Consider the following 25,511-nt stretch of genomic DNA (forward strand, 5'->3'; position numbering starts at 1 on the left):
TGGATATTGATAAACTATGTTTTGTGATGCCTGACCTGAGAATTGAGAAGTTTTATTAATCAGTCACTGCTTTTGCTAAGTTCACACTAAATAAATAAATAAATCGTTGCAGCTTGTAAGAGTCAAAAATAGCTTTCCAAAATGAAAGTAGAGCATACTGTTGATAGTGTCCTTGTGAATAAATACAACACAAGTCTTACTTTTTCAGGGTAGCGTTTAGCCAACTTTTTACTTGCCATATGTTCTCTTAGCTGCTGCTGGGTCTTCATCTGTGTCGTCGTCTTTAATTTATGAAGCCTGTGTTTATTCGTACTATGCAAACCTGCTTACTTTTTTTGACAAAGCAAGAATTGGGATTATTGAAGTTCTCCTGAGACCTGAACTCAGTTTTTTCTCATGTTTAGAATCTAGTAATCCAACTACTAATTCTAAGACATCTTCTCCGTTCACCAAGTAACTGAAGAGTTTCATGTATGTTACTTGACTGTCATATGGTAGAAATCGATATTTTTGTCATAGGTAATGAGAGCTTGTTAATGCCAGCTCATTGTGTTTAAACAGTGTAACAGAGTGCCTAACCTTTGTTCGTTTTCTATTGAAACCATTCCTTGCACTGTGCAAAATGCATTTTGTTGATTTTTTTTTTTTTTTAAAGTAGACTTTGATTATCCTGCAACTGATGATACCTTAAATACATTGCTTTTATGTCTGCAGAGATTCATTGCACTTCTGTAGCTTCCAGTTTTGTATTTCACTTTTCTTTTAGAATCTAAATTTCTTTATTTTTTTCCTCCTCTTCGGAATGTCACATCCTCAGATGCAGTAACTATGTATCACAAGAAAACTTTCAATGATGTATTTTGGTAAATAACCTCTTTACATAGCAATCGTCTTTTGAGCTCTGTATTGTGGAAATGTACTTGAGCTCCTGTAGTCAATGAAAGGACTCTTTAAGAATCTTAAGATGCAGGAAGATAATATATCTGTGTTCGAAATACTCAGCATATGAGGAATACTGTTATTACTCTGATCAGTTTGTGTGAAAAGATGCAAAAGCTAATGGTATTAAAGAATTCTGAATGACCTTATCTAAGGAAGAAGTTGTTTTTGTGATAGACACACTTGAGCTCATCTGAAACGGGTACATGGAGATACTCTAAGTTAATTGCCACTTGGGTATTGAGTTCAAGGTGCATTGTAGAAAGTGTATTTAAAGGATAAACCTGTCTTGCGTTTTAATTGGTGACCAGGGATGCCTGCTGTTCAATGATACTTTTATCTTTTCTTAGTCCTATTTTTAAATATCTAGCATCACGACAGTTCTTTAGAAAAAGATCCTGTATCAAGGCTAAGACCATAGCTGTAGCAGTTTCCCCTCCTTATTTGTTATCACATGGAAGTTTGATACCACATGTGCTTTCTAAATGTGTAACTTTAGATAGTTCTCAGCTTTGCCATTTCTGTTCTTACAATGTGAAATACTTAGAAAAGTAAATTTCAGCATCAACTGCGACAGGAATTTCAGTGCTGACTATTGTTTAGTGTGTGGGGAGCTTCTTATTTTGTTCTTAATTTCATTTTGTGTTTAAACCCTTTTTTTCCTTCTTGGACTCCAGTTAGTATGTTTAATTTGCTCTTCTTCCAATTAAGATAGAAGATCTCACTGGTGAATCAGATGTAGCCTAGAAGTCTTTTTGTGCTGACATGCTGTGTTTAAATGCTTTTCTTTCCATGGAGATGTTAATACAGATTCTTTGGGAGGGTATAGGCAAACCTAAAATAAGAATTTTAATGTGAAGGAGTGTGTTATTAGTTTTTTTTAATGTTCGCATAACTTTGATTCATCTGTGAAAGCTCTTTACATCTGTCTTTTGAAGTTGTGATTCACATTTTCAAAAAGCAGCTGACATTGATTATTTTAATAATGCGTAATTATCTTAGTAATTTATTATAATCATCCCTGTCATGACCATCTCCTTGAACACCTGAAGGCAGAAAGTGACAAAAGAATTCTAATCATTTTATTACTTCAGAAGATAAATTTAAGATAATCAGCTTTCAAACAAACCTTTATTTTGTTTGAATATCAAACTCAGTTGTACTGGTTGCCTTCTTTTTGCCTGCCCCAGAAGGAGAGTGTTTTGAGTGCTGCTGTAGCAGGATTTTTTTCCTCCTTTTTTTCGGTTCTTTAGAACTTTAAATGAAAGGCTCACAAGGAAGAAGAATGAGAACAGTGCAAAGCAGTGAGGGAGAGATGTGAGCAAGCTATGTGCATGGTGAAATAAAAGGCATATGAATGTGCATTAGGATGTATTATATTAAGCAGAGATGCCTGATGCTTATTTTGAATTTAAATCAACAGCAGAGAAAAGCTTCTTGGCTTTTATTTTACCATGCTGAGGAAATGTTTTTTCTCACCTCTTTGAAAGGAACTGTGAAGACTGCACTGACGGGAGGTCTGTAATAACACAGCCAGTTCACAATGTATATTCTCAGGAGAGAACAGTAGGTGCTGAAGGCATGAGGACTCTGTGGTGTATGAAGTGCCTTGCTTTGATGTAGCATCGGATCCAGAATTATGGAAGCTAGGCTGTTCTTTCTGTCTTAACATGTGTACTTAGCTTATGTTTATCTCCCAGAGGGGGGGGGGGGGAGGGAAGTTTTTCTTAATACAACTGGAATAAGTTACGAGTTTATTAATAAATTAATAATTTATTAATAATTGGATCATACGCCCGCCAACTTTATTGTTTTGCACCTTGGTTGTAAAATACCACTTTTTAACACCGTTTTCTGTTTTAAAGGAATTTGACTATCTGAACTGAGAAATCTTGTTGCCTGTTTACTTCTGTTTAACATGTGATAAACATGCTTATTTATAAAGCATCTGTCTGAGACATTGTGATTTTGGAAGAAGTTTATCAGGTATAGATCTTTTTTCCTTAAAGCGTGGAAGAACATACTTCATTAGCAGTCCTAAGAGGAAAGAAAATCAATTTGGTAGTGCAGGGTTGTGTGCTGTCTTCTATCAATTGCAGCGCCTGCTGGCTAGTCAGCCTACTTACTTTATAGATTTATCTTCCTCTTCAGTTAAGGAAAGATGCAGGTGGTAAGTTAGTTACCAAACGGAACTGACTGAGGCATTCGAGTGTGTGGCTTTGTTTGCTCTGCATCATAAAGGGTCTATGCTCATTTGGCTGATCATCCAGTTGGTTGAAAATGGAAGGGGAAAAATCTAATGGACCTGCTACAGCAATCCCTTAATTTTCAGAGTTGAAACTACACAAACTCCAGTGTCACCATAACAAATTAGGACAGCACAACACCTACATGTAGATGTGAGCATTTAGTGAAATGCTCAGGAGGATCAATGAGACCATCAGAGTAAATGCTTCTGTAGTAAACACAACAAATAATAAACACTATTTACTATTTTTTTTTTGTTTTAAAACATCTGTTTGCTATTTTATGTTCGTATTGAGTTTTGAACACTTTAAAAATATAATAATGCTCTAAATTTTATTTGGGTATTTTTTCTTTCTTCTGTTCACATGTATTTTTAGAAGAGATGGAAGAGATTTGAGCTACGTTTGAACATCTTCAAAGAATTTTCAAGCTTTAGTTGCAAGTAATTTTTCTCATACAATCTATGAAGTGTACTCCCATCTCTGTCTTTTGGGTTATTCTTCTACTGTTCCAATCCAGAAAAAGTTTGCAGACATGGAAAGGAGTCTTTGTGCCCATGACTTTTCATTGAAATGCAGTGAATAGGTAGTTGTAAGTAACAATTCTCATATGATTTGTAGAATATATGACTGCTAATTTTATCTTTATATATTTTGACATAAATACAGATTTGTAGCTGATGAGTGTGTGGGACTGTTCTTTTTTTTTTTCATTTCCACTACCTATAAAGCTTGATTTTTTTTTTTTTTTTTTTTTACTTCTTAGTATTGTTCTCTAGTATCACAAGTCAGAGTCACGTGTTGAGAACATGATAGCTACCAGTTGAGTGTTTATTTTTACGTCAAACAGGCTTTCTTTCAAGATGAGTGAAGCTCCCAAAGTACATTGGGAGTCTAGGGTATGTTTAAGCACCTCTAGTGCTATGAGGTGCATTGGATTTACAAGTAATGTTAACAGTGAGATTTCCAGCAACTTGAACTGAAGTTGGTGAAAAATCCATACAGTCACAGAAGGATAGACCAGTAGACTCTAGGAGCTGAGTAAAGATAACAGAATTTCTAGAAGTAAATGTCATGACTGGTTCTAACACCTAATTCCCTTGGTGTACTAGGATGAAACACATGTAGTGACATTTTGCAGGTATGGTATTTCTGTACTGTTTGACAAAATGAAGGCATTTCACTGTTTAGACAAAGTGTAAATTCGTATGAGCCACTGGGCCACACAGAAACACACGCAAACCACATGTAGTCTTACAAAGGTAATATTGTTGGCACAGCTATCAAGAAAATGCATAATTGTGTTTAAATATTAGTATGTAACTAAGGGAATTTCTTCTCATGTATAACTCTGAAATAAAGCTGTGTCCAATTTTATTTACATTTGTATCTAATTTGTATCTAATGTTCATAAAATGTTCAAATAAGCAGTCAAGATCTCCTAAAATGTATAGAAATGAGTGTTGCACTGGTGGTGACTAAAATGAGGTTTCCAGAAACAAAGAATTTTTATAATGGTCACGTTTATTAAAAAATAAACAAATAGAGCTTGCAATGTGGATGTCAGGTTTAGCTGGATGTAGGATGAAGTACATTATCAACTAATGTTATACGGAATGGTTTTTCCTTGTCTTTTAATCTGTAGCTAGTACATCTTATTTCAGTTCATCTAATGAGCTCCTCCAGCCATTATCATCAATGGCGTATTCATTAGTAAACCCCAAAGAGCTTCACATGCATGTTTTTTCACCTATGAAAACCTAATAGAGCTGAAGCAAGTGTGCTAATGATACTCCTTTTTCATTTCTGGCTTCCTCCTCCTTTGTGGAGGAATTTAAATTCAAGATTAGAGTTTTTGTTTTGTTTTGTTTTAAAAAAAGGATGTTTACTTAAATTGAGAATTAAACCAAGCATGAAGATGAGATGAGTTATCATTATAGGTCCAAGATAGTTTAGTTGTTACAGTGAGATTGAGTTCTGTGAGAAGCTCCTGGGGTATTTTCCTGTGGTTTTCAAGATCTATAGAGTTGTGCAAAAAAATTTTAGCCGGCGCTTCAAGGTACGAAATCAAGGTAGGAAGCACAAAGATTAAGAATCAATTTTCTTTCAAAAGTGGAAAAGTTGCTGGATCCATATGTTGTTTCCACACAGTGCCTTTGGACAGGTTTCAGAAATACTGGAAACATTGTATTTGTAGTTATTGCAGATCAGGACAGTGTAAAATGGCAATATAAAAACAGGAAAATGAAACATTCTGCTCTAATTTGGTGCTTAGGGCTGGTTTGGGAGGAGGGTAGGTTTTTTGGGGGTGGGGGGAAGGATTTCTTTGCAAAAATTGAGGCAAGATTTGCATTTAAATGCAAGATTAGACAATATTCTGGGTGGGTTTTATCCTTATTTCTATTTTGTTTAAAAAAAAAAAAATCACTAATCATTTACAGCAGTTATCACTTCTGACAAATCTGAGTTTTCTTCAGAAAATGCCTTTTGATTAAATAACCTTAATAATAAAAGAAGGATCTGTGCATTTTAAGACAAGGGTTAGAAATAAAAACTAGAGAAGAAATAAGAGAGAATAGTGTGACAGACGTGAAGAATTCTGGGCTTTCCTTCTCTTGATTGCTGCTTTTCTGTAAGACAGTATTTATCTAATTGTAGGCTTTCTTAAACTACTCCGCTACGGCTCGGAAGATATTCTCATTTCATTGATGTCCTATTTCCAGCTGTATTCTCATGGTTGGCACTTCACTTGATGCCTTTTAAGTTGCATTTGTTTTGCCTGCCCTGTAATGTGAATATGTACCTAGCCGTTTTTTGTTTGTTTTTGGATGAAAGATAGTGGTAGTGAAGCTCTCAATGAGGCAGCTTTATCGAGTGCTCACTATGATGTATATTGTAAATGTTACACATGGTTGTTGGGAACTTAGACACTTTAATTGTTCCAGCTTTCTTTTGCTATGTTTTTTGTGGTCATTGTTGAAGTCAGTGATAATGGGCACAGTTCTTATTCATGGTACATAAAACATTAATTCTGAATCAGTATCCTGCTTTAATTGTTTTACTTGAATGATGCAGAAAGAAAACAGCTTTACAAGCAGGTGCTGATTTCAGACCTGTCAAATTCACTGGTTGCTATGTTAATTTCTCTGTTCAGCGGTAATTTATATTCTCATCTGTTTGGTTGCTGACTTACTGGACTACTTCCGAGGCTAACTGCCATCCTAAATTGTTTGTACTTGATAACAGAGCTGCCGTAATAGTTTAGGAGGGTTTTTGCTGTGAGATAAAATAATACTTGAGGCAGATGGCATGTAGAAAGCCACTGAAGGTGATGGCTCAGCTTTATCACTTGGAGGTATCTAGGGAGGACTGATATTTTTACAAGTCCTTCTACCCCTTATGACCCAATTTTCCATCTCCCAGCTTCCTTACATAATGATGGAGGTACCTACAAATTTTAACTACGTATGGATGTGTATACTAAAAGGTGGTTTGTCTTCATAGAAATATAATTTGGTAAGCTGAGGCATCATTTATTATGGTATAGGTTAGGTATGACAAAACGCTTTGGTTGTGGTCAGTAGTACATTGGGAAATAAGTAAGGGATTCGGTAACTTTTGAGGGTGGTGTAGTGTTTTGGTTTTGATCTGTGTTTTTATATGTTAACTAAGGAGACTTTTTAAAGCAACTGTAAAAAATCTACTTAAAATATTAATACCAAGCTGCTCAAAACCATATGGGCTATTGGGCAATTTGAAAAGATAAATTTTGCGTTACAGTTTGAGCCTTTATTTCATAGCCTGGAAAAGCAAATTCTCTGAAGCTTTTATGGGTTGGGGCATAGCATCTCTCTAGCAAGTCTAGTTTGGCATATATGGTGATAATCAGGAGTTGCAGCACTAGTCATTAATGCAGCAATTCTAGCTTCTCTCGGGCTGCTTACATTCAGCTGCCTCACTGTTCTTCTTTCTCAGCCCACACAAGGTAGCTTGGGAATATGCAAGGCAGGACTGCAAAATGTGAATGTGGGGATTCCTCCTGGAGTAGATAATGGAAAACCATTTTATTTCTCATTGTATGCTCTGTGCGTCAGAATTCTGGATGCAATTAGACATTGCTTGTTTCAACATGTAGATGGTCATTGTTTTCCTAAAGGTTTTGGAAATACATGTGCTAGAAGAGCTTTGTTAAAAATCTGTGATTTAGTCATATTTAGCTAGTTCTATAGGCCTGGAATTTATCAGCCATTGAGTTGGTGAACTTTCTAGTGTTGTTTTTTTACCTTTTAGTATAGATAACATAGTACCTGTGAACTCATGACTCTTCTTAGTCTTCCTGGCAGTGCAGAAGTTTAAAATTGGTTCCAAAAGTTGGATTTGCTTGTATGGTAGATTTGTGATGGCAGATATATATGAGTAATTTTCTTCCCGGTTAAACACAGGGACCACAGAGTAAATTAGTAAGCATTTACTCTTCTAAATATAATATATTATCATCAGATATAAAATTTAAAAGTTCCTCTCTACTGTGGATCAAGATGAAAACACTCAACAAAGATTATCTTCAAACAGAAAATTGATGAGTTCTTTTAGATGAGAGATTACAAAGGTAAAGGATTTTTTCAATGTCTAGTTTATTTTGGTCTAATTTTTCACACTAAAAATGTTCAGTTAATTATCTCTTGCAAATAAAGTTTCTGATTTTGCAAATACACATTGACCATCTTTTTTCTTTGGCAGATGGTGATGGACAAAGTGAACATTTGTTACCAGTCTGTGAAGACCAAGCATGTCAAAAAAGTGCCATCTATTTAACTAAGCTAGGACTGGATCAGGTATTGTGACTTTTTGAATTGCAAAGACAAAGGAAAATACTGTGTTTTATGAATCAAGACAGTATAGAAAAATAACTTTTATTTCCAGAAAAGGTAAATTTCTCTACCTGTAATGATATTACGTAAGATATTTTTATGTAGGTATGTATTTATTATCTACCGCAAACTATGGTTTTGATGGAAAGTAAAGTAACTCAAGATCTAGTAACGTATCCATTTCAGTTGTCTAATCTTGGCAATTCTGTAGTTACAAGTACATGTTTTCCCATGCTCAAAGGTTTTCGTTTTGTTTTTTAAATTGCATATATTCTGTGTTCACAGTGGAATGGATTACAGTGCTGCTGGATACATGGCATTACAGGGGGATTTGATTTACAGGTCATAGAATGTACATACAGCAAGTGGATGATTAGTTTGCCATACTTGCTTTGCTTTCCGGGCAAAAGGAAGAACACTGACTTGTTAAGCACGTCACATTGGTTATGTTACTGTAACATGCTGCTTGCATTTCGCATTTCACTTTTGAGTAGTTCGGGTGCTCTTTGTCAAAAGACATTGTCCTTCAGTTCTAAATTTAGTTCCCTATTCTTGATAATATAAGAAACAAAAGACACTCGATGTTTTCTGCTCAAGTAAATTTGAGAGAAATATTCCAAATGGAAGTAAATTCATTGTGGAAAATGAACCACACACAAATACCATGTGCCATTGATGGGTACAAAGCTGTTACTTGACAGTGGTGGATGATTTATCAGTGGGATAAACAAAAACTGTATGCTATGTTATTTATGATATGTTTCTGGAAGGAAGTGATTTAGTAATGTGTAGAGGAAGGTGTGTAGCAGCTTACATAATACCAAGATTTTGCCAAAGTTGAGTCTTTTATTGTAGCGTGCTCTGAAGTAACATTGTACGTAGACAGTTTTCCTGTTCATAATTTCATAATTTCATTTTTTTTAAGGAGGTCAACTATTTATTTAATAACACATTAGATTTCTAACATACTATTTTTGACTGTCTCAGTATATTTAATTTGTATTTTTAATTTAGCAATTACAATGTAATTTCAATTTTTAAATAGTTTCTAAGATAATGATCTTTGAGTTTAAAAATTAACAGCTGAATATTGTCATTTTATTTAGGAAGTGAAGAATCCAACAGATTCTCATCCTACTAGAAAAAAAAAAAGCGTTAAGAAGTATTAAGGCTTACCTAGAAACTTCAAAGCAATTTTTCTTGCATATTTTTAGAATGACTTTCTAATTAAAAATTACAATATCAAATGGCAGACAATAATGACTTGTTCTGACCTAACCTTTTTTAAAAAATTATATCTTGCATTTTCTTTTCATGTATTCTGACTCATCTAGAAGTGATGGAGCTTTTTCTTCTAAACCATTTTAACTTTCCGATTATGAAAAAGTGAGAAAATGTCAGTACCTTCATTCATGTCTACAATTTTTCCTGTGTTGCATGTTTTCTTCAGGTAGAAATCTATTCAAACATCTTGCTTCCTATTTTTAGTTGGAAGTGAAATGTTTAATTTCATTGCATTTGGTCATCTATGAGATCAACTGACCCAACTTCTGATATTTGACTAAATGAATTGATCTTCATGAGAATTGATAAATAGAAATTTTGAGGCAACAGACCAAGATCAATGCTCTTTGTTTAATTAAAACTTTACAGTTTCAGGGAAATAATAAGCCCATGTGGTGCAGAATGTATTGAAACAAGGAGATGGTATCCTGTGTGTGACAGCTAGATAACTATCTGGAATGTCTGGGAAACAGATTTCAAATCTATTACAGAAAAAGTAGAAGATGCTACATATCCATAATTTCTGTTCTGTTTTTGTTGTAGGGTTTTGTGGGAGTGCTTTTGGTAGTTATGAACTTTTGAGAAAATTATTTATCTCAGATCTTGAGGATAAAAAATTACATGACTGTCTTTAAAAAAAGAAAAAAAAAAAACTTGTGGTAACTGGAAGTGGTTTTGTCCTTCGTTGTCACAACAAGCAAGTAGTGATATTTGATGAATAGAAATGAAAAACAGTTAATGTGGTTCTATTGTATTGTGATTGAGATGAAACACGCGATATTGTGGGATAGATTGAGATGAAATATGTATCTGTAGAATTTGTGGTTCTGAGCAGTTATGCTATGAAGAGGCATTCAGTGGCATATCAGGTTTTGGAGTTGTTGGTCTGATAAGATCTTGTTTTGTTTGACAGCTGTCAGTCTATGGTATATTTCCTTCTTGTGCTGTGTGTGGTGTAGCTGGATGGTTACTTAGAAAGCCAAGCAGATCTAAGAGAATTACTTCAAATTTCAAGGATGAAATTCTCTCACCATAGGTTATATTTCATTTAACCATTTAATCTTCAGAAGTATTAGAAATATCTCAGGTAAATTTTCCTTCTTTTGGATGATGAGGCTAAAGGACAGGCCAAAGCAAAGAATTGCATACAAGTGACCTAAGGAGATGCAGACCTACTAGGAGTTTGAAAGAATGTGAATGTTCCCTCAGCAACAAAAGAATTGCAGTCGGATCTGAACTAGAATCCCATCTGCTGTTTCAGATTGTAGCTGGTACTGGGACACCTCAGGCTTCTTGAATTTCACCTGCAGTAAGCTGCAGACTAACGTGCTGATTTAGATCTCATTTAGATTCTGAAAATCAGACTGAGCTGTCCCTGAAACTTGTTTTAAAGTCCCTGGTAACGTTTATTGTAGAAACTATAGGTATTGTGATATTCTTGGAGATGACTAATCTTTCTCTTAATTTTGTCTAGTATTCAGTATGACTTTATTTTGTTTGTTTCCTGAGGCAAGCAGTATCATTTCAGTCCTTTAATTTAAGAGTTTCTTTGTGAGCATACTTACAACCTTAGTTTTTATAACTGTGAACCTTCTTGTAACCTTTATACAATAGAAAGAGTACAGCTTTATTCCTTTTATAGATACAGCAGCTGTAGTGTAGAACATAGCAATGCCTCCTATAGCAAACCACAGGTCTTCCTGGTATCATTCTGTAGGCTTGACATGTAACCAACAGCACTGATTATCAGCTGTAGTTTGTCACAGCAAATTGCTTTTCTTGGTTCCTCTGCAGCAGTATAAAGGTGGGGAGGGGGGATTGCAGTTGATGTAATTTTTCATTAATCCCAGATTATGCAAGATCCACACATCTCTGGATTGTTTGTCTTTCTCAAAGCAGCTACAAGTCTGTGAGCCATGCTCTTGTATTCAAAATATGACTTACTGCTTTAGTTATTCTCTTCTGTGTTGCTAAAGTAATGCTGGGGATTAGCATCTTCTGGGCTTTGGACACCATAAATTAATGGTGTAATGTATGGTGGTGGTGTGTTGGTTTTTTTTCAGTGGTGGCTACTCAGTTGTATATGGAATTCAGGTGACCTTCATATGCACTGAAAACCTAATGCCTCCTGAAATTACTGGATTTATTCTTTATGTGCAGCTGAGCTATAATGCATGCAAACAGCAGAAGGGGAGCCCCTAAGAAAAAGGACTTCTGTTGCTGTGGCCAGTTCTGTCAGGTCACTCTTGATCTTTGTACAGGATGCTCTATAGTGCCCCTTGCAGAAAGGAGGAGAAACCCTGGCATTTCCAGGAAAGGCATTGGCCAGGAACAGACTACCAATTTCCAAATGCTTTCTCACTCACAGCAAGCTCTGTGCCTGTGTTACATGGTCTGGAATTGGGCAGCTGGCTGGATGGGCTGATTGTTCGTAACAGGTTTCCTGGCCAAAGCTTAAAGTACAAGATGCTACCCCCATATTTTTGGTTCAAAGAGCAGGCTCTAGAGCAAGCGAACTGTGTTTTTAACGTATAAAATAACATGGATTCAGAGAGAAATGAACCCTTTTTGAGTTAGGAGGGGTGAATGCAAAAAGTTTTAAACTATCCTTAAGTACTTGAGATCTTTTTCAAAGTGAAAAAGAAGCCATGTTTTCATAGGGCAATAAAGTATTCTCTCTACTACTTGAGGAAAAACAAATATTTGAAGAGTTTGAGAATGGATTTTCAAGCACTTAAAAATCATTTTAGTTTATAACATAATTAATTGAAGGAATATATAAATGTTTTAATTATATCAGTGCAGGTAGTTAATGAAATTTAACATAAAGGGAAGAGTAAATCCTCTGAATTAATTTTATGTATTCATTTAATTTTTCCTTTAGATATATAAAATGTTTCTCAATCTTCTTTTCATCTTAGGTAGGTAAGAGAAAAAGCATGATGAGACTGCAAGAAACAGCTTTGTGTCATTACATCCCACCTATTTCTATCTTTCAGTAAAAAGAAAAAAAAATGGTTTTAGTCTTCCTCTTAAGCTTCATACTTGCTATTACAACTTTTAAGTAATTTTTTGGGTTAACAAATTCAAAAGCAGTAGCAGATTTATATTGTTGACAAACCTATTTTTATTTTTCTGCTTTCTGTACTGAAATACATCCTAAGCCACAGGAACAATTAATCTTACATTCCTTTACTCTGTAATACTTATAGGAGAAACATACAGAAAGAGTTTCACCAAAAATGTGCATTACTCTGTGAACTTAAACTGTCAGAGTAAATTATGCGTGGTACCAAAATGTGTCCAGGTTACAGATTGGACAAGACTAATGTTTTGAGATGTTCTGCAACTGCCATTGTAAAAAGTCCCACAACTGGTTCAGTAAGATACGTAGTGATGTTTAGTAGCAATAGGTGGTTTTTTTCCTCGCCTGTAGCTTTATATGTTGGCATTTACTGTAGCCTTTATAATAGGAAAAATGCTATTTATGAATCATTTTCTGGGTAGAGTTTTTCTTTAAAAAAGGTAAAAATTCAGGTTTACTCCTAAAATCTTTTTGATTTTTTTTTTCTTTAAAATACTGTTACCATACACAGCAATATTTAGAAACTATATGGTAAGTATAATTGGATTTCATTGCAGTGGCAGTTTTTATTTTGCATGGAATCATTAACACAATATTTCATGGTGCTGATTCCAATTAGTTTTTCAAATTTCTTGTACTTTGCAGTAATATTTCAACTCTTCTGTATGACAGGGAATTGCAAAGTCTAACACTGAAACTTTTCTCTCAGGTTGAGAATTTTTTTTTCCTTTCCTTTTTTTTTTTTTTTTTTCCCCCTTCTTGGATTCTTCAAACTTTCAGCAGCTAACAGTAATTAAACAGGTATACATATGTTGGGGGGAGGGAAGAGGGGAATATGACCAAGTATGTTTAATTTAAACTTTGGGTTCTTATCAGTGGCATATAATGGATCATCTTAGTTCAAACGTTGCAAGTTACACAGGCAGGCACACAGTATATGTGCATCTGGCAGAACTGTTCTAGGTTTCTAAGCTGTCTGTGATAAATTTGACCTTAGTGCACTTCTTAAAAAAAAAAAAAAAAAAAAAAAAAATTTGGGGGGTTCTCATGTTCGTGTATAATCTCAAGAGACAGGTCCAAGTGTCGCAGACAATTGCCATGTGGCTGGAATGTTGTTGGTTGCTGGATTGTGCTAGTGAGGGAGTCTCTCCACAGCAGGAAACAATGCTGTCAGGGATCTCATTCTGGTTCCTGAAATTGCTAAATTAAGGCTTGGGTGAGAGACGTTGAAGATGCTGTTAAGTGCTGTTGACATTGCTGATAGTGATCCTTTAGGATGGCACCCTTCTGTTCTTTTGAAGACGTTGTCAGTTAGCTGACATAGAAAATTACTTCTGGCTTTAAAAATGGCACTGATTTTCTTTCTGTAGAATTGAAATGTTAACCCTCATACTTAAGTTTCATACTGACTTGTGAAATTACTTTGATTTTAATTAAGATAAAATCCTATTTAGCCCCTCTGCAGCCCTTTGTGGAGAGTAAGTACAGATACATTCTGTTTCTTATCCTGGAGAAACTGAAATAGTACTTTGCACTTCCTTTGTACTTTCACAGATTTAATGAGGGTGTACCCCTCTTCCAGTTTTAATGCTGCCTATTGCTTGCAATTTCAGAGGGAAAAAAAAAATCTCGAGGATCTGAAGGCCTAATAGTTCAGGTGTGGCTACAATTTAAAAAAATAAAAAATAAATTACAGGCAAGCATGAATTTCAATAAAGTTTTTCCTGAATATTGCTATACACCAGATGATTTCTAAAAACATATGTCCTTCATTCTTACAACCTTACCTAGTTTTTTTCTGTTCTGGAAAAAAAGGTTTCATATTAAAATGGTCATTTGGTGTCAGAGTTGTGAAATAATCCTTAGTTTCCTCTTGGGAAATTCATAAACCATTTCAGAATTGTGATGCAGTATAGATGTGTCAGCCATTTTAAATAGAATTGGGTGGGTTTAATACATAAAATGGATTTCCTTACCTATCTGTTCTGTTCTGTTTTTCTTTTCTTTTACAGTGGATTCCAGTCTTGCAAGACTTCAAAAATAAAGACACTGTTTGGGGCTTTGTACCACATCAAACTGACAAAGCTACATCAGAAGTTACATTTCCCATTACCCTTCATATTGGAGATTACAATATGGATGGCTACCCAGATGCTCTTGCTATATTAAGGAACACATCTGGAAGGTGAGGTATATGTAAACCTAGAAGTAAAGACCATTAAATGGTTGTACAGTCATCAGTCATACAGATTAGTAAATTTTAGTGCATTTTAGTGTTTAGTGAAGTACCTTGTGGACTTTTTATTAACTTTCCTTGTATTTCTTTGCTCCTACTTTTTTGTTCATCTGGATGTTTCATCTATTTACTTGTCATCAGAAAGATGACAATACCTTTCTGTGCTCCAACAGTTTGATCTTGATCTGCTGAAATCTCTTAAATTTTTTGAGCTGTTTTGCCCACTGATTCCTTTTATGGAGGACCAAGCAACCAGTTATTTAAGATGAAATCTTGCCTTTTTATAAGTTTTGTTGGTTTTTTTTTAGTGTCATGTGTGCTTCAGTGATCAGAAAAGCCAGTACATTCTGCAACTTCCATGGGACTGGATGCTCCATTTATAATAGCTGGGATTCATTTGCTACTTAGTTTGTCATCATTCATGATTTATTGTAGCTGAGGCAACAGAATTAGGTTATGCTCATAAATGTTTGTAGAAATCAATTTGACTTTTTTGGCTATTGAATTTTGCAAAGTGATATTTGTGTCAACAGCAAAAACTGTATTTTTTCAAGGTACAGTGGAGAAGAATCTTCCCTTTTAGAGAGAGAATAGCTGCAGTAAAACATGGTGGTAAGGACCACTGCTGGAGACAGGTCTTCCAACTTCAGTTTGTTAATTCTCACTACAGCTCTGTGATCACTAAAATTACTTAAAACCTGTTAGGCAGGTGCTCTGTGGCTGGGATAGAGTTGATTTTCTTCCTAGTAGCTGGTATGGTGCTGTGTTTTGGATTTAGGATGAGAACAACAGTGATAACACTGATGTTTTAGTTGTTGCAAAGCAGTGCTTTGTGCTAAGTCAAGGACTTCTCAGCTTCTTGTGCTGCCCTGCCTGCTAGGAGGCTGGAGGTGCACAAGAAGCTGGGAGGGGACAGAAGCAGGACGGCTGACCCCAACAGGCCGTTCCATACCAGGTGGTGTCGTGCTGAACAACAAAAGGGGGGAGTTGGCTGGGGGGGAGGCAGTCGCTCAGGGTCTGGCTGGGCATTGGTCAGCAGGTGGTGAGCAATTGTATTGGGCATCACTTGTTTTGTATATTATTATTTATTCTCCCTTTTCTGTCCTATTAAGCAGTCTTTATCTCAACCCATGAGTTTATAGCCTTTTTCAGATTCTTCCCCCTCTCTGTGGGATGGGGAGAGTCTTGAGGGGCAGGTGAACGAATGGTTTTGTGGTGCCCAGCTGCCTGCTGGGTTAAACCATAACAGCATGTCACAGACAGAAAATGTGTCGTTAGTAGAATATATACCTCAGTGCTTAAATCCTTAGAGAAGGGAAATAAATGATTCTAGTCTTTCCTATTAAATTTGTCAGTGTAATTTTTCTTCCCTTTTATTCTTCATTGTTTGCTTTCCCAATGCTTTGTCTTGCTACAATCTGGTGTTACAGCAGGTGTAGTGATCCGAACTGGGAAAGTATTGTACATCAAGGAGTTAGTGATCCACATAACAGTTGACCTGAGTGCATGCCTCTGCTGTTCTGCACATATCACTTGGCTGCAGGATAAACTTAGCCAGCTAATCGTGATGGAGAAGCCTGTAGGCGGCTTCCACTTGGCATCTGGTGATGATGCCATTGGCATGTCCTTGTCTTTACCTTGAAGCAGCATGTCTTCATGTGCACATCATCTTCCTTGACTATAGAAATGAGTGGAATTGTGTACTTCCAAGAAAAATGTGAAAGAGACGTAAAGTTTTAATGCCAGTGAATCTCGCTATGAACAGGGTATGCACAGCATGTGCCCTGACTAGAGGTCTTGCTGATACTGTACAGCTTGGATTTTCCAGCACCGGATTATCTATGAAATCTGCTCTTCCTTCCTCACATCTCCCATAAAAGGTATTTTAATCAATGCCCAGTTAAGTCTCAACATCTTTCTTATTGGGATCTATGATGAATACTTGCATGTGTGCAAGTATTTACAGGGAAAAATTAAGCCTCTGTCACAGGCGTATTTAGTATCTTCCTCTGTATAGCGATGCGTATTAGATTGGGTATGGATTCATAGTTTGAATTAATACTCAATAAGGAAAAGAACTGAGGAGCTCACTATATAGTGTTTAAAAGAGTATACAGCAAGAGTTAGATACTTAAGTTAGAATCAATCCAGATCTTCCAGTGATTGTCTAAACATGAGTCACCCACTGACATTTTTGTGTTGGAGTTCGTTACGTGCACCTGCCTAAAAACATTTCTAAAAATGACCTAGTTTGAAGAGCTACGTGCTTGTATTCTGCCTACACAAAGTTGTGATTCAGAGACTGAGCAGCTGAGCTCTGCCACTGTATTTCTGGGCCCTAAGATAACTAGCGCAGCAGCCTTTGAGCCTTAACATAACTAGCACAGCAGCTGGTTTGGTTTTGCCTTTTTTTTTTTTTTTTTGCCTCAAATATGGCAGAGGAGAAATTGATGCAAGTTCTGGGCAGTAACAGCATAGGCAAAGTTAAAGCACTTAGTCCCTGATTGTTGGGTTTGTGTTTTTGGTTGGTTTTTTTTTTTTTTCTTGCTCAGTTGGGAGTTTGCATCTTCAGTTCAGCAGTCATTGAAAAAAAGACTATAAAAAGTCTAAAGAGCAGCCTGGAACCAAGGTCTTTCCTTTTCCATTGAAACACTGAGGCATTTAAAATGCTAAGTTCTTGTCCCTTGTTTTTTCTAACCCCCCCCCCCCCAAAAAAAAAATCTTTCATTTTCTGCTGTACTATAAGCTGTCTCTTAGGGCTAGGACACTTTGAAAGAATACTTAAGGAGTTCAGAGGGTTTTTTTTCAAGTTTTTATCTTTTAATATTACTGGGAGCCTCTCTTGTCTGGGTGGTATATACTTATGGCAATGTAATATGTGAAAGGTTTAAATAGTTTATAAATAGTTACTCCTATGAAAGCCCAGGACATTACCTGTCTCACAGCAATGAATTACTGTGGTACACTTTTGTCTTTATCCTCCTTGCTTTTGGAATTATTTATTCAATTGGGTGTGTCTTAAACTTATTTTGAAACTTGACTTCAAAACTGAGTGACATAGTTAGGCATAAGGACTTAAAAGTACTGGCAGGTGATTTGACAGGCTGTTCAAAGTAGGGTTCAGAAACTGAGGAAGTCTGGCAAAAAAAAAAAAAAAAAAAAGAAAAAATATGTTGTGTGTTAACACAGTATTTTCCCTGTATTTGTTGAAAGGTAACAGAAACATTTTCTGTAGTGACTATCAAATGTCACTTTCACAGTACCATAAATGCATTGTTTCTGAGAAACATAAGCAAATGCTTCCTTTTTAAAATTTGTAACTGGGTCAGAGAGAATTAAAAGTGTGGGAATTAAATTAAAAGCTTTTCTTAAATTAGATCAAGTTAAAATGAAAACCTTATTTAATTGATTTTAAACACTTCTGGATCAAGCTTTTTACTTCTTTCTTTGAAGCTTTTCATGCTACATCTACAGATCTAATTTCAGTGATTGATTACTGGGATTAAATGATAAAAGCATTTTTGTAAACTCTTGACCTCAATCTGTGTTACAGTATAGAAGGCCTAGCTTCCAGTTGCTGTCTGTAAATTAAAGAAATTAAAGGAAGCAGAAGCCATTTTATTAATCTGAAAATATACTGATATGTGACAATGGAAGAATATGACTAAAATCAATTCTATTTTTGTTATAAATCTGGAAAGGACTTTCAGATTTTTTTTAATTCCTATAGAACACTGAAATAAAAATATTTATCACTCTTGGGAATAACTTCAGTTTACTGTCCTTCCAGGAGATTAATAGCTTCAAATACTCCTAGAATTGCCATAAGACCAGTCAGATATCCTGTCATATTCAGTCAATTTTCAATAGGGGCATGCAATGTTCTGAAAACACGGATACATTCCTTATTAACAGCAGCAACAAAAAAAGGAATCACTTCTGGTTGCAAGTGTGGTGGGGGTTTGAACTACAAGGGTCTGTGAATTCGAACAGGTGAGAATGCTGCATTCAATCAGATCTAAGGTATTTGTCAGTCCATTGTGAGTTCTTTTAACTTTTGACTTGAGTCAAAACCGACACATTAGAATTCCAGTCTACAGGTCTTACTTTAGGCTACATACGTGCATGGTTTTTTCTTCCTTCTAGTTATGACTATATTAGAATTTGTATATGTATATAGAATAATAATAGGTAAAGGGCTTTTACCAGTAGTTACTGATTGGTTCATCTCTACTTACTATCTTATCTAAATTTATTCAGTTTTTTTTTTTTTCACATGCTGTTTTTAAATTCACTCTGATGTTGGAAGTCTGACTACTTCATCGGAGTCTATAATGCTTATCCTTTGTTCAGCCACCCAACTAGACGAAATAATTTAATTAACTGCTTGTTTCCCAAGTAGAAAACTAATAATTGGCAGCTAGCATTGCAAGCACATAATCCAGGAATCATTTTTCAATGAGGCTTTTACTCCGAGGGAATGTTTTTCACAGGTTAAATAAAGTAATGGTATAGATGGAGATAGATGGTATCTATCTCACGTACTGGTGACAAATAGCAGTAACGATTGAAACTTAGAGCTAATCAAAAACTGAATGTGAACAGTTGAATGAAAAATAAGTATAATGCACTTCTGCAAAGTTCTCCAGGCACTCATGCACTGGTTTAAATAAACGTATGTGTATTAATCCTTTGCATGAGTCTACTAAAAGGAGTCTCATTTGACCAAATCATCTCTTCCTAAATCATTTTTAGTCGTCACTGTCAGAAACAGGGTTGGATGAAGAACTTCTTTAAAATGTAGATTCAATTGACTGTAGATGAGCAGTTGTTAAAAATACAGACAATTTAATTTATTCTGAATGTCTGGAGTAAGATATTAGTTGTTTAGATGTCCCCTGTTTAACTGTAGATGGCATTACCTAAAACTGATGGAATGAGAGTTGTATGAAATTAAGCAGTATAGATTTAATTGTAATTGTGAAGTAGCATGTTAAAAATAAAACTAAGATAAATCTTCAGTCTGTCTTTGTTAAGCCATGCTTGTAGTAACTCAGTCTTACTAGATTTAGCTTCGCTGCATGTGGCCTTCAGTCAGAAGGTTCCCATCTGTAGACAATGCTGTACTTCCTCAGCAGCGCTTGTAAGTTGTTTCAGGTAAAGTTCTGCAGGTAGTACGCTAGTTGGTGACACTATGTTACATGTTACAATGGTGTGAATATAACAGTAAATGTTTAATAAACATTAAAAGTTTAGCAAGTATCCAGTTAAGGGTGATTATGCTAGTCTTAATACGCAGCACAAAAGAACTCTGAATTCTTGGTATTTAAGCTGATTTTTTCTCTATTGTCTGTTACACATTTTTGTAGCATGTGAGCATAGATGTATGGTTTTATCGTTGTAACGGTCTGTCTTTGTGTTTTCCTATAGGCTTTAAGGGACACTGGTTTGTCATTTTAAGTACATTGATTTTTACTGTTATAGGTAGATTTTTTTTCTGACTGTGAATCTACTTCAAAATTTGGTTCAAAATAAGAAGGTCATTAATTTACTCTTGGTAATCATAGCATGAAGGAGAAATAAAATACAGAGGAAGATGCTTTGATTCTGGTAATTGTAAATTAATTAAAGCCCTAAAAAAGCATAAGGAATCAATTAGCAGCCCGCAGGCCAAATCCAGTCCTCAGGAGTTCTTCCAAGAAGGAACTGAACAGCTGGTGGCTCTTCCCTTTGCAAACAGCCAGGCACTGCAACTTCTCCTGTTGCTGTAGCCTTTCAAAAGAATGGCCCGCAACCAAGGCTTCCCTGTCCTGTGCTGAGACGTTGCACGGGGCAGCTCCCATATCAGCACAGCCCGGGGAGTGGCCTGGAATCAAGATCAAGAAAGATAAAACATGGCTAGCCGTTACTTGGACTCTGTTGTGAATGTTGTATATACATCTTATGTCAAGATGATGATGAAAAAGAGAAATTGAAACAATTTGCTTAGCTTGAGTTGTCACCTTAATTTTATAGTTGGTTAATTTGACATAAAATAAGAATGTAAGCACTTAGCAATTTCAAGTTACGGTTATGAGATCTCAGGTTCAAATAATAATATTATATGCCTTAAATATTGTAGATCACCTAATTTGATTTTTAGCTAGACATTAATTCTATATACTCTTGCTTTTAACAGTGACGTTGTAACAAGTGGGTTGTTCAGATTAAAGCTTAGTCAAATGCAGGCGTATGGCAGAGAAATAGAGCCCTATTTTTTGTTTTTCAAAGAAGCTCAAGAGATGTGATTATAAGGTTTTGAGGAAAATATTTAAATATCCCATTTGATTTTTGACAAATCTTACAGTGAACAAAATCCTATGTTATTTCCATTGCAGGTTTTGAAATACTAGCTTGACATTGTGCAAAGAAACTACTACTACACTGTCAGAAATATTTTTTCCTCAAGGTGAATGTTTTGCCTTCCTCTCCTAAAAAGGATGGTGCAGAAATATGAGTGTTGTGTGATACAATTCTTATTAGAAGCAAATAACCCGAAATATTCCATAGAAACAAAAACTTTCCTAAGGAAAAAAGCTGAAGTTACTGTGACTGTATCCTGGAGGCCTTGGATGCCGATATGGAAAACCACCTTTTTGTCACCTTCTGGAATGACATTATGTTCAAGGTCGTAGTGAAGAAGTGTTTTTGGTAATTGCCCTGGGCTCTGACATGCTTAGCTAGTTTTGCTGCTAGCTAGCAGCAGTTGGCTCCTCCATCTCCTGGCTCTGCCCCCGGAAAGAAAAGAGGAAACTTCATCTGTTCCCACTGCCAAGGCAGTGATGGATCCCTGTGGGCTCCCAGGATAGTAACTGAGACTTGCCAAGGAATCAGGCTCCCAGCTGGTGAAGTCCTGAAGGTTTTCACCATTCCAGTGAGAGTGGCAACCTTACAATATTAGAGGCAATGTATGATGCTACTAGCCATCAGCATGCATATATGAATCTGCTGGTATAAACCCTGTGTCACTCATCTGCATCTCCCACCAACAAACTGATGCATATTAGATGAATTCTTCAGAAGGGAGGCTTTTTGCTATGCCACACCTGCTACTCCAATCTGTTTGTTTCTTGTTTCAGTATTACAGCCTTTCTCTCTATTTATTTGTCTTGTGACAGCAAATGTCTAACTTGGTTTGTCCCACCCAATTTTTACTATCCTACTAGTTTTTTGGCTTGGGTTTTGCTTTGAACCAATTGCAAATGTACTAATGGAGATGTGATTTAATCTTAAATGTGTAAACATCATGTAACGTGTAAGAAAATTAATACATGTAGAACTTGGGGTGGGAACAGATTGTCATAAAATAATGAAAAAAGCACTAACACATTTCAAGTACTATATAAGCTGAGGGACCATGGGGAGGGATTAAGGAAAATGGTAGTTAGGTGCACTTGAACTTGTATCTGAATAAAGTAAGAATAATGAAATTATTCCTGCTGATTTTGAACTATTTAGTATATTCATAGGTTTAAATCAGGCATGACATGATGGTTGTAATTCTGCCTGTGAAATTAATATAAATGCTTATGGATTTGAAAGTAACTATTGGCTGCTAGCTTTGGATTTTTGTTTTAATATATTTATTTACTCTACTTCATTTGTATTGGATACTAGAAAAATATTGTAAAAAAAATATATATATATATATTTTTAGACTTCTTATAGGAAGTAAGTTGTTATATATGTTTTACAGCAACCAACAAGCCTTCTTACTAGAAAATGTCCCATGCAATAATGTGAGCTGCAAGAGCGTGCGTCGTATGTTTAAAGTTTTTTGGGAGCTCTCAGATCTAAATCAAATCAAGGATGCAGTGGTAGCAACCTTCTTTGACATATATGAAGATGTAAGTTCAACTCTTTACTACAGCAGGCAGCATCACTCTGTGTTGCTGTACCTGTCTTTTTGTGCCGTTGGTAGACTGCTTTGTATAAACATTTGCTTTACAGCTTGTGGCAGACAGTGCCTTTAGTCTGGGATGTTGCTACTGCCTTAAGTTGCTCTCTGGAAGCTGGGCATGTAGCAGCAGCCCATCAGTGACTAAAAGTTTACTGGCCCTCCACGTGGTCCACTTGAGCTGCTCTCTTCCATGGCAAGAAAGAAGCCATGGACCACGTGTGTTGCCCTGGTTAGCTGTGGATGGAGCACTCTAATATTGCCTAAGATTAATGTGATATAAAAGATATTCATGTTAGTAGTGGAAGCATAAACTTGGCTGCACATGCTCCATGTTCTTCCTTTGCATCTCTAAGGGAATTTACTTGCTAAATTTAGATGTTATCTAGAGTAAATCAGAACTCTAATTTAAACTTTTCTTTTTCCCTCTAGGGAATCTTGGATATCATTGTAGTAAGCAAAGGCTATTCCAACAAGGACTTTGCTATCCATACATTAAAAAACAACTTTGAGGCAGATGCCTATTTTGTTAAAGTTATTGGTAAGTTACTACCATATAATCAAATCAACATCAGACCTTGAGGGGAATATTTGATCCTCTGTGTATGATAATATTATGGTAATGCTATGTGCATAATAAAGCAAAAAGCATGGCATGGAAAATATTAGGGACTGCGTAAGTATATTGCAGAATCTATACTTTGGTATCAAAGAAAAATGACTTATCTAATTTTTTTCTTGTTTTATTTTAGTGTACTTATTTATATTCCAAGTTGATTCTGGCCATTATTTTCAGCACTTTAGCTGTTTTTACCAGTTTTGACGGCAATATCCTTTAAGGGTTTATCATCTTTAGGGCTTGTATTTTTGTTTTCACAAGAATGTGTGTCTTATTTCACTTGTTACCTAGAAGCAGTCTAAATCCTTCTTTGCATCCTGGAGCTTTCATTGACCAATTTTGCATTCTAGCAAAATTCTAAAGGCAGTACTAGGTCTTTAAAAGTTGATTTCTCAGCTGGCTTTTGAAGGGAGAACGAGAATTATCAACTGTCTAAAATATAATCTGCAGGGAAACTGAGTTATTCAAACGAAACAAAATTTAAGGAAGATTCATGTCTTCAGTCCATGCTGATAGATGACAAGAAATGCTGTCTCTGTGCATACAACAGAAAGTAACCAACTTAAAAAAATTAAAAAAAAAAAAAAAAAAAAAAAAGAGTAAATAGTAAGAATAATTTCCTAAATGACAGCTTTCCTAAAATATATCATACTACAACAATTTAGGATGGCAGTTACCATAGCAAGGGTATGTGAATTAAATCTTTGGTTTAAAATGTTAGAATTAGATTTTGATATTTGTAACTGGAAGTAATTATATGTTCAAATTGCGCGCCCTACCATGTTCTTCCAGACTGCAAAGGTGTTGAGCTTTGAGTCCATTACTTGTCTATCTTGCTTGATTTTTTTGAGGAAGAGTGAAAGATGAGGCTGTAAGTAAACTCATGTGGAGAAAGCTAAACCAGTGAACTGGAGGTTTGCTGCGGAAAGATTGCATTTGTCTTCATTTTACTTAAATACACCTAATGCTTCAGCCTTCTACATGTCATAAGAACTGCAGCCACTACTACGGGCTGATGTATTTATTACTTTCTCCTTAGCTTGGGATTTATTTTTCACCATAAGTGAAAGGACTACAGTGATTTGCCATGTTGACAGAAGGCTTGTTTTTAAATAATACTGCATATGGGTAACATAATAAACACAAGCATGCAGAAAGCCTTCTAGAAAAATCATTTACTTCATGAAGTTATATTAGAATAACAACTGTGATATTTTGAATGAGGGAAAGGAATAATTTCTGACGTGCTTTTTGATTCAATGTATGTACTTATATCTTAAAAATCAAAGCAAGCCTTTTCTAGCATCATTTCAGGGTGTGAGCATTTCTGCATAGAAACCACATAAAATGGGAATAAGAGTGGTCTAAAAAATTTGTGCTGTGATACAAGGAGAGTATTTCTAACAAAACATGCTTTATGCCAATTGGTGTATCACTAACTGCATTGTGTTCACTTGGTATATGGACAGTGAGAGCAGTTTTGCTCATTAAATCTGATGTCCGGTGCACTTGGTCAGATTATTTGTTCCAGCAGTGAAATTGAACAGCAAATTGTAGTGTGCAGTTTTGCATCAAAATGGGAAGAGTTGGTGCCACTTCCATACACACCTCTGTCTAGCATATAGTATAAGCTCATAGCTTTTAAAGTATATTAGTAGGTACAGTCTTCAAATTGTGCTTTGCCACACCTTCATTTTATTTGTCCTGATGTCCAGACTTTCTTTTTGACTGTATAAAAACAGATGCTTCTGTATTTGGATGTCTCAAATGTTAAGTTGCAAATAAATTATAACTTGGGAGTTTTAACAGTTGTTAAGATTTGCACTCAGAATATTACAAATGGTGCTTCACTAGAACAGTACCATTTCTGACTCTAGTTTGGAATATTTTCTGATCAGACTGCTACACTTTGAACATTTTATGTACACCACTTGGTATTTAACTGTCACCAAACATTTTATACTTGAACCTCAGTGGAACCTTAAAGTAGATAGAAAATGCTTTAGAAGCTTCCTGCCGGTCAGAATGACCTGCCATCAAATCTGGTCCACATGTTTATTTTCTCTGTCTGCAGCACTTGCTTGGCAGCATAACTCATGGAAAGGTTATGTTTTTATTTGTCTGCTGCACTGATGTGGTCTTGTTTGTATCTTTTTCCCTGCTCATGGCCATTACTGGGCTGCTTCTCAACCAAACTGTTGTCATTTAAGTCTGAACATTGCATCGTAATGACACCTTAGATTTCTTGTATGTGTATGTGCCTGTTACTTCTCTTTTTGCTGTTATTTTCTTTTA

At 35.7% G+C, this 25,511-nt stretch overlaps 1 protein-coding gene across 1 annotated transcript in view; it reads left to right on the forward strand.

The window, feature by feature from the left end:
* The window catches only part of ITFG1 (integrin alpha FG-GAP repeat containing 1), a 70,677-nt gene that overhangs the window by 28,587 nt on the left and 16,579 nt on the right, over nucleotides 1–25,511 (forward strand). Inside the window, exons 9-12 of the mRNA XM_084294619.1 lie at nucleotides 7,926–8,020; nucleotides 14,438–14,610; nucleotides 22,397–22,547; nucleotides 23,030–23,138. Of these exons, the coding sequence (XP_084150745.1) occupies nucleotides 7,926–8,020; nucleotides 14,438–14,610; nucleotides 22,397–22,547; nucleotides 23,030–23,138 (528 nt within the window). The remainder of the gene's footprint in view (nucleotides 1–7,925; nucleotides 8,021–14,437; nucleotides 14,611–22,396; nucleotides 22,548–23,029; nucleotides 23,139–25,511) is intronic.

This window comes from Netta rufina (genome assembly GCF_964035555.1).
Source record: "Netta rufina genome assembly, chromosome: 13".
NCBI lineage: Eukaryota > Metazoa > Chordata > Aves > Anseriformes > Anatidae > Netta > Netta rufina.